This window comes from Sinocyclocheilus rhinocerous, unplaced genomic scaffold (genome assembly GCF_001515625.1).
Source record: "Sinocyclocheilus rhinocerous isolate Xijiao unplaced genomic scaffold, SAMN03320098_v1.1 scaffold460, whole genome shotgun sequence".
NCBI classification, from domain to species: domain Eukaryota; kingdom Metazoa; phylum Chordata; class Actinopteri; order Cypriniformes; family Cyprinidae; genus Sinocyclocheilus; species Sinocyclocheilus rhinocerous.
In genome coordinates, this window is record NW_015667268.1 from 389,110 (window position 1) to 399,459 (window position 10,350).

Here is a 10,350-nt window from a genome sequence, read left to right on the forward strand (position 1 = left end):
CTATTACAACAACAAAACTGGATTGTGTCCTTCATAACCTGTACAACAGTATAAATTACAGCCTTCAGGTCTCATTCTGAGAGACCACACGTAGGCAACTCAAACATGTACACCAGTGAGAATATGCTGAAGTAGAGCTAAAGCACACAGTAGTTTAAGCAGAGGTCTGGTGCATAGCAATGGTGAGAAACGTTCTGTTTTGGTAGCACACATTTGCTCTGCTCACACAGTAGTAACCATGACAATGCAAATATCAAACTCTAAACCAACAGTTTACCTCACCAAGCTAGCACAATAAAACGTGTGGGCTGGTTAAAAACTCCAGAATTAAAATAAACACGGTCATTGTATTACGGGCACATTGAGCTGATACAACCTGAAATATGTGGGTCGTCAGATCTGAGATCAGACAAAGCGAAACAAATGCTGTGACGTGGCTTCACACTTTGCTGGATTAAATAATGCTTTCCCAAAACATCACTTTTAGGGTGCTTGTTCGATAGACTGCTTCCGAGTGACCTTCTTTCCATTCACATGTTGCCTAAAATAGCAAGAGGCTGTGTGAAAGCCTGTGGACAAATGACATCGGACCCTTTAACAGGAGCTCTAACCTGGCTCGGCCAGAGCTGGGCATGCACAAAGATAAAAGATGTCAGATACAATCGCCGAAAACATGGCCATGACATCATTTGTGCACAACAACTTTTCCCAAGGCAACAGCCAAGCGCTATGGCAAAGTGGGGCAAACTTGCACACTGAATCAACACACTCTAAGCAGCCTTTCTAGCAATGATGTCAACCCTTTCCCATACAGATCGGCCCAGACCCTTGAGAAAAAAAAGTTAATGAGCCTCACATCACAGGCTCAGCCCTTTAGACATGTCAGTCAGTCAGAGAGGCTGGGGCAGTATGTAAGGCTGAATAAATTCGGCTATGTTTACTTCCCTCGCTTTTGGAAAGCATGAAGCCTTGTGAACGGCAACAGAGGACTTGAGCACCAGGTCATCTTAAGCCATTTACCCATACAAACCCACCAAAGATTTATAGGGGCAAAGCAACATCGCAGATTGACTGAAAAGCATTAGAAATAAGCACAAACACTAGCTTTGATCAAATTCACACTGTCTGCACAAAGTTTTCTCAGGAGTACATTGCCCTCTACTGACTGTTGGCAGTATTACTGGGCCTCACATTTTACTTTTGAGACATGGCAGGCAAAATTCAAACACGTTTGGATTGGTGAAATGCCATTTTCTCATGACTTTTCCATTGTTGTGTCACTTATGTAAGGGAGCGAGTGTTGTGTTAATCACACTATGGGGAAACAGCTGTTTACTGAAGCCTGATTTGATCACGTTCGTGTAGCTGCAGAAACCAATAGCGCTTCAACCCGCCAAAAGACGTGGAGCCGACTGCTATATAAGTCGGCTCTGAGTGCCATTTTGTCAGAATCCTTCGGCTGAAGTGACAGTCGTCGACTCATCTACAGCCTTATAGCATGACAGCCTATGCAACACTCGTTCCCTTATCTCAGGGAACCGAGGTTACATAAGTAACCATTGCGTAAATCACGCAACGCATCCAATCACGCATCCAATAATGCTTTAAGCAAGTGCAGAACGAGGCTGCTCTGCGAGCCCAGCCCTGGAGTGCCCATACTGAGGGCTTCTGTAAGCATGAGCTAAAAATGAGCCACTACGCTGAGGACTACATAACATGACCTTTCCCACTTACAAAAAGGGGTTGGGTAGATTAAGCTGACAAAATCCGTGCCTGCAGGGCAGGGACATCCAAGTTATAAAATCTGGTGAAGGCAGACGGCGACGACCAGCCGGCGGCTGCACAAATATCACCAATAGAAATTCCGCTGGACCAAACCCAGGAGGAGGCCATTCCTCTGGTGAAGTGGGCTGTCACACCTATAGGGCACTGCAAGCATGCTGAGGTGTAAGACAGGGCTATAGTATCCACTATCCAGCGAGTTTCTGCTTCATTACCAGCAGCCCTTTAGAGCGGCCTCCGAAGCATACAAAGAGCTGCTATGAGTGCCGAAATGGGCCAGAGCGCTCAACATACACTCTAAGAGCCCGAACTGGGCTGAGTGCATTTGGACCCTGCTCACCATCTGGATTGGGGAGCACTAGAAGGGTGATGACTTGTGCTCTAAACGGAGTGGAGAGCACTTTTGGCATGTAGCCGTGTTTTGGCTTGAGGACAACTCTACAGTCGTTAGGCCCAAACTCAAGACATGAAGCACTGACTGACAGTGCTTGCAGGTCACCCTCTCACTTGACCGATGCTAAAGCCAAAAGGAGGGCGGTCTGAAACAACAGGGGCCGTAAGTTGGCCAACTGGAGCAGCTCAAAAGGAGGACTAAAGTTGTAGATAAGATAAGATAAGTCCCAAGTTGGCACAGGATGAGGGTGAGGCAGATTCAGTCTCTGAGCTCCCCTCAGAAACTTAACGACCAGGTCAACATGAGAGTGAGTAAATAATGACAAAATTGTAATTTTTGGGTGAACTATCCCTTTAATGACAAGCAGCAGCATGTTTAGTACAATTAGTCTGCTGTCGCTTTAAAGCTACACACACCTAATATACAGGAACACATCTGTTTTTTTTCTCAACTGTTTACTTTCACTTTAGACATAACATAACCAACTGTGTTTATATGTAAACCTTGTGTATTTTGACAATATTAGTGCAATCAGACGCGAAAGATAACTTGTCCAGTAATCAGGTGCTGTTTGACAGGCGTTAACATTTGATGTGAATGTATAGTGCATTGTACAGTATATTAAGACCGAGGCGCCAGAACTGCAACTGATAGAATGTGCGCTGTAGCACGATACTACGATATTTATTCAAAAGCAGATCGTAGAGACATTTTAATTGCCCACAATCAAAAATCATCATATCGCACACCCCTAGTCCGTACGGACCAGGATGTGGTGCCCCTTTAAGGCCGGCAGGAAGGTTTTTAGGGCTAGAAAAATTGACATCATCTCGAGGCAGTTAATGTGTTAGCATTGCTCCAGGTTTGACCAGGAGCCTAAAGTTGGTCTGCCCTCGTGCAGAGCTCCCCAACCTGAGTTAGAGGCATCTGTCATGACCACCTTCCTTCTGGAGGTCAGTCCCAACAGGACGGCTGATTGAAACAGGCGGGAAGTTTTCCAAGGGGCCACAGTTCTGATGCAGCGGTGGGTTACACTGAGATTAAAAAATGGGCTTTGAGCCAATACTGGAGGAGCCGCATGTGAAGCAGGCCCAGAGGAGAATCCATGCCCGCATCTGGGCAGAATCGATAACTGTCCCCAGAAAGACTACTCGTTGCATAGGAGACAAAGAGCTCTTGGCTAAATTGATTTTCAACCCAAGCCGCTCCAGGTGGCTGAGCAGTGACCTGCTGTGAGCGATGAGTTCCAGTTCTGATCTGGCTAAAACCAACCAATCGTCGAGGTAATTCAAGATGTGGATTCCCATCTGTCTCAGAGGGGAGAGAGTCTACGCACTTCGTAAAAGTGTGTGGGGACAGTCCGAATGGCAGAACTGTATATTGATAGGCCACTCCCTTGAACACAAATCTCAAGAACGGTCTGTGATGGGGGGGCTACATAGATGTGAAAGTAAACGTCTTTCAGATCCACCGATATAAACCAGTCCCCGAGGCATACTTGCGCAAGGATCTGTTTCAAAGTCTGAGATGGCTGAGATTGAGAATGGGCCTGAGCCCGCCATCTTTTTTGGGGACGAGGAAGTAGCGGCTGTAAAAGACTGACTCACTGTTCGCTAGAGGAATCATTTCTACGGCTCCCTTTGCAATCAGTGTTTGTACTTCGGACTGGAGAACGTGAGATTTGATTGGCCATCTCAGTCACTTTGACATTGATGAGCACTGTTGGACCGCTGTGGTAGTATCGGCGTCGGGGCCATTGGCGAGAGTGAGAGGAGGCTCAGTTTAGTGAAAGAGTCAGTGCCCGAGAATTAAAGCAAAAGTGATGAAAACGAGCAAGTAAATGAAGGCGGCACAGACAGAAGCCTGTTCTAATGTTACGTGATCTTACCCGAGCATTCCAATATGAGAATATTTTCATAACAACATGAGCCGCTTAAAATGAAGAAAGCTTACATTTGAAATTTTACATTTGAAATGTAAAATTACTACATATTTACAGCTAAAAAACTCAAAATATTTAAGAATCTTTAATATCATTAAGATATTTGTATCAATGCATTTTAAAGCATTTGATCGATAAACGATTTTGATTTTTAGACCCCTTAACCTACCCCAAACCTAAACCTACCCATTTTATAGCAAATATAAAAAAGATATGAAACGTAATACACCGAATTATGCAGGGAAATGACCATTTTAGCATTAAAAACATAATACATACATAAAATAAGTAAGCTTGACCAGAGCTCTTGTGGGGAGAAGAATTTATTGAAGGTAGTATAGCACGATTCTTCAGCAGCGATGTTAGCGTGTCGGCCTTCAAGAATCTTAACCCTTATAAGAATCTGAGCTTCTCCCAAAGTTCTGTCTGTGAGAACTTTATACTTGCAGACAGAAACGATAGATACTGTTAGGACCTCCCGCTGGAGATCCTGCAATCTACAAGAAGTGCCTGAGGAATGCTGTTCCTTTGTTAAATAACTGCATGGACCATTTGGTTCACACCTTTACAGACAGCTCCTGTTGACTGCATCTGAGGCACAGTCAGTGTAAATGTATCTGAATAAAGATACACATAATCTTTCACATTTTATTTTGTATGGATATTAAAGACATTATTAAACAAACATATTTAACACACTTTTAAACAAACCACAAAACATATAGCCTAGTTTTTGAGGCTATATGTTTTTGCATAAAATTCTAAACAGCTGATAGAACATGTTGTGTTGACATTAAATTTGATGAAATCTAACAGAATATTGATTATAATGAACTCTACATCATATTGAAGCATCTACATTTTGCTCCTCTGATCCTTTTCTCACTCCAGATCCAACTTCATGCCTCACCTTCCTTTTTGTTCTCTCTTTCCTTTCTTCCATATCTGACTACGCCAGAGCGCGTACACACCTCACGCACCGGATGCCGTGCGCGCGCCCTCATAAAGTACTGTCACAATTATTATTATTTTAATTACTCTCGTCTATTTGCATACACAGCACTGACATAGACCAAACTTTCTAGTTGTATTTCTATATTCTGAAGGTTTTAACAGAGTGGTTCATATCATTCAACTGATTTATATAACATGTTATTCCTAAAAATATTTTTTATGATTTTAGAATTGTATTATTATTTTCTGGCTGTTGACAGTATTTTCTGATTTATGGAGTAATTAAACAGAACATTTCATAAGACTTGTAATACAAAACAATTGTCTTTATGTACTGTGATGAATCAGCTGTTTAAAGTATGTTGTGTTTAGTAGATTGTGCGACAGTTCCCGCCTAAACCGCGTGCTGTACGCTCCCACACCCCATCCGAGCTCTATATATCCTTCCGATCGCTGCCATTTAAATCTATCGCTATTTGAGCTCTGTAGTGGCGCTCGCGTAATGATACAGCACATAGAGCCAAAGACTTCTCAGAGTACACAAAACCGGATAAAGACTATTAAACTTTTCGTATATGTTTCTGATATATACACTAACGCACACTTGTCCAAATTTGCTTTCACAATAATTATTTAAGAATCGTACGCATTTTTTTCTATGGGTCTACTTTTTTTTTTTTTTTTAATATTCCTGCCCCTCCTCTTCTAAAAAAAGAAGTTCCGGTCACATCCGCCATTTCGGTGGAGACTGGAAAGCTATTGTTGGCTAAAAAGACTGCAATGGTCGAAGTATCGAATGTAAATTCGCTTATTGTACTACCCATCTCGATTTAAGGTTAAATACTTTAAGGTATATATTCTTTGAGCAAGTAACGCCGAGGAAAAACTTAATTCAAGGCGTTTTCTTTGCTCGTCTGATTTCGTGAATTTGTCCTGTAGCGTGTTAGCCTAGCAGCGGGTAACGTTAGACCGCAGACTGTTATATCGGATAATATCGGATCCTAATTTTAAAGTTTATTAAGTAAGTTTGGGACCTGTATATTTTACGTCTTCTCTTAAATCGCCACACTGTCCGCCGTTGCGCAGGATTCAGTGAAGAGTGGAGGAGAGATGGCGAGCTCGGTGGGGAACGTGGCTGACAGCACAGGTAACCATGACGTTAACGGCCGTTTGGCTCCACATAAACAAGCTTGCGACGATGATCTCCTTCTTTTATTGATTTAATGTTTAGTTTCTTTGTGACAGGTTTAATAGTTTTGTAATACTGACCTCTTTGCATGCGTGTCGTGAGTAAACTGTCAAGTAGTTTGTTAATGTATTTCTAGACATTTGTTTATTAAACATGTACGTTAGCTAATAAACTATTTCAGCTACACTAGTGAAATTAAAGTAGTATTTTCTTCCCTCATTTTAACAAGCCTAGGTGGGTATAGCAGCCAACTGACGTTATTAGGATGGTGAGTGAGGTGTTTGTGTAAAAGGCGCAGAGAATGTCCTGCCTCTTCTGTCTCGTGCGGCCTTTTTGTAGTTTAAAGTGGAGCTAATATGTCTGATCGGTTGATAAATGTGCACATATTGTTTTGTAGCTTAGACTAATGCAATTACTCAGTTTTGTGACAGTGTTGAATTTATTTGAATTTCAAACAAATTCTTCTTACGGTTACCTAATTTAAATTCATTTTTGTGAATTGAAAGGGAGCCCGTTCTTAAATTCTGGATTTTGTCTAACTCTGGAACACACCCATATTATGTTAATCTGTCCTTAGCACCTTCATATCACATTATACTCGATTCATATCAAACCTCATCTGTTTTTCATTTTCATCCCGATTCATTCTTTTACATCTGAATTTAATCTCAATTATTGTCAATTCATTAATGATTTTAAAACCTCAAATTTATTGATTTCAGTCATTTTAGATCATTAGATGCCGAGTTTCTTTTTTGTTGTTGTTTTTTTTTGAACAATTTTATTTTCAAAGATTGTCATACAGGTTAAGACAACAGTTAAATTTTTCATTATAACTGAATAAAAAAAAAAATATATATATATAATAATAATAATAATAATAATACATAAATAAACTCAACAATAACTCAATAACCTTAAAAAAAATTATAATAACATTTAAAAAAAACAGCGATAACATGCTTGTCTATATACTTTCAATGTCCATCAATTCAACAAAAGAGTCACCATCTAGACTCTCCAAAAAGTCATAGAACACTTTCCAGATGGACCAAAATACATGAAGTTTGTTTTTCAAAAAATAGGTAACGTTATAGTTTTTTAATTTTTCTAAAACGGCACCATTGTTCTTGTCTTTTTTTTAAATTTTTTATTTGACCTCATTTCCATTTCTTCTAACATGTTGTTTTCCCCCCTCCTTTGGGTTGCGTTGGTGCTCCAGAACCAACCAAACGTATGCTTTCCTTCCAAGGGTTGGCAGAGCTGGCACACCGTGAATATCAGTCAGGAGATTTTGAGGCGGCTGAACGCCACTGTATGCAGCTGTGGAGGCAGGAGCCGGATAATACTGGCGTACTGCTGCTGCTCTCCTCTATCCACTTCCAGTGCCGCAGGCTTGACAGGTGAGATGGAGCACGCTCTGTGGGTCTGCTTCACTGCTTCTCTTTAGGAAGAAGGAGTGGTGTTAAACAGTGTTGGGGAAAGTTACTTTTAAAAGTAATGCATTACAATATTGCGTTACTCCATAAAAAAGTAACTAATTACGTTACTTCGTTACTTTTTATGGAACGTAATGCGTTACGTTACTTTGGCGTTACTTTTTAAATCTGGACAGGGCTTGCTTGTTTGTTTTTAAAATAAAAAACCAACACTGGTGTTAAAGGTCTATTAGTTGGGGTTTTTGCCTTAAGAGGCAGTAATTATTCTTTTTTGTTGATAATGAAGGTGGTGACCTTTTGATAATCCATGTTCTTGGGGTTACTGTGCACATCAGTGTTAATTTTGACAGGATGTGAAAAAAATGTTAACACTAAATTAACACTGCAAAGAACGCGTTTTGGTAATCTTTGATGTTACAAATTAAAATCTTTAATTTAACAAATTTTATGAAAGCTCAAAATCTAGAAGTAAAATCTCATTATGAAAATTCAGAAACGGTGAGAACATGGCATTCTGTAAACATGACAAGAATAACTATTACACTAATAAACAATCATTTTAATTGACAGCTTGTCCATATCCACTATACAAACTTGAATTGCAAATAACCTGGAACAGTTCTTTAAGGGAACAGTATAGGGAGTGTGTTTGTTGCACATGGTGGGAATATGTCACATGTCTCATTCTATTAATTTTCCTAATTTTCATTCTCTTAATTCTGCAGGTCTGCCCACTTTAGCACTCTGGCCATCAAGCAGAACCCCATGCTGGCTGAGGCCTACTCAAACCTGGGCAACGTTTACAAGGAACGGGGTCAACTTCAGGAGGCCATCGAGCACTACCGCCACGCGCTCCGTCTCAAACCGGACTTCATCGATGGATACATCAACCTGGCAGCAGCGTTGGTGGCAGCAGGGGACATGGAGGGAGCAGTTCAAGCTTATGTGTCCGCCCTCCAGTACAATCCTGTGAGTTAAGCCTCAAAACGTTTCAGAGAATCACAGTGGTTTCATGCTGTGTCATATAGCTAGAAATTATCTCTCTATTTTCAGCCTTTTGACGATATGCAATCGTGTTGTCAAAAGTATCGATGTCGGCACTGAAATTTAAAAAATGTGATGATACCAGCATTTCCTGCTAGCATTTTGAGCGCTGTTGTGTGGATTCTCAAACACCTCTGATTGACCATTGTGTTCTCGTGATCAACAGATATGTCTGTGATTGGCTACAATGATCATCGCTTCAATCTCTTCACAGAGCGCTTACACAGATACACACGGGAGTGTTTGAAAGCCACGTCTTATCAGCGAATCCCTAATATATCTGCTCATAGATGGATCATTGTAGCCAATCACAGACATATCCGTTGAGCGCGTGGACACAATGGCCAATCAGAGCTGTAAGAATCCGCTCAACAGCGCTCTAAATGCTAGTGGGAAATGCTGGCATCATCACATTTTCAAAATTTCAGTACCGACATCGGTACTTTTGACAACACTACTATGCAATATCTCAGTATTTTATAGCATAACCAATCATTGTAGCCATAATTTTAATCATTATTTCAAATTCTTGGAAGAAACCTAAACAGTGACTTTGACCCCTAAAAATTTAAGTAATCTTGAATATATTAGATAATGGAAAAATGATATTGAATAATTTCAGTATCACTTATGTATTATTGTAGTGTACTAATAAAACATCTTTTAACAATTAAAATGACATTCAGGATCTTTGCAGGGTTTTGAATAAATTCTTTTAAATAGTTTGAACCTTTGAAGTGGCTGGATAAAGGGAGCACTAAAATCATCACAGGCTTCACAACTTAAGTTTAGTATTTATAACAAAATATTAAATGTATTGTAAATATTCTATATGTCAACCAGCCCTATTGTATTTTGTATGTACTAGTTGGTAATTGATTATTTTTTTCTGGCTTTTAATTACAGGATCTGTATTGTGTACGCAGTGACTTGGGTAACCTGCTTAAGGCGCTTGGGCGCCTTGAAGAGGCAAAGGTATGTTTAAACATGTCGGCCCTTGCACGTTTATGTAATGATTTTTGTTTTTAATTTAAAAATCATAGCTGTAGACCATAATCCCCGTCAGACACCTAGCCATTCTTGTACTTTGGGAGTGAGTGTTAGACTTGTTTTTATTTAGTAAGTGCACTCAAGAGTGCTGCTCATTTTATTTCCCCACATCAGCACTCTTTACCATCCTACGGGTCTAGCCTCAACTAGAGCAGAGTGTACCTAGAGCCACCAGGTCACCTGCATCCCACATACCTAGTCAAAAGCAAATTCTTTTTTTTTTTTTTTAATTCAACAAGGTTAAGACCCCTTTACAGGTTTATAAAACAAGTCCGCTTTCCATAGTCAGTCTAAGTGAAAGTCACAAACATCAAATCATGTTCATCCCACCCACCAAAAAAAAAGTTTAAGGACCTTTAAGATTTTATTTTTAAGTGTCCAATGCGTTTTCACATTAGTCTCAAACAGTATCTACTCATCAGAGGCTGCAGCCAGTTTGGCCCTGTATTTGCCAGTCATCTCTTTGGGAAGCGGGACAAAACCAGGATGAGGAACTTGACCCTCCACTTCACTGATACACTCCCGCAGGAAATATTTCTTGGGCCCAAAGTTAGTA

General features: G+C 40.4%; 1 protein-coding gene across 5 annotated transcripts in view; it reads left to right on the top strand.

The window, feature by feature from the left end:
• The first annotated feature begins 5,793 nt into the window (after window positions 1-5,793).
• The window catches only part of LOC107733421 (UDP-N-acetylglucosamine--peptide N-acetylglucosaminyltransferase 110 kDa subunit), a 19,913-nt gene continuing 15,356 nt past the window's right edge, over window positions 5,794-10,350 (top strand). For 2 of the 5 annotated variants that reach the window (XM_016545022.1, XM_016545025.1), the window contains exons 1-4: window positions 5,794-6,219; window positions 7,484-7,664; window positions 8,426-8,669; window positions 9,651-9,719. In XM_016545022.1, the coding sequence (XP_016400508.1) occupies window positions 6,183-6,219; window positions 7,484-7,664; window positions 8,426-8,669; window positions 9,651-9,719 (531 nt within the window). In that variant the 5' untranslated portion in view covers window positions 5,794-6,182. Of the gene's footprint in view, window positions 6,220-7,285; window positions 7,347-7,483; window positions 7,665-8,425; window positions 8,670-9,650; window positions 9,720-10,350 lie in introns of those variants that run through there. The other 3 variants (XM_016545024.1, XM_016545026.1, XM_016545023.1) reach the window with 2 other exon arrangements.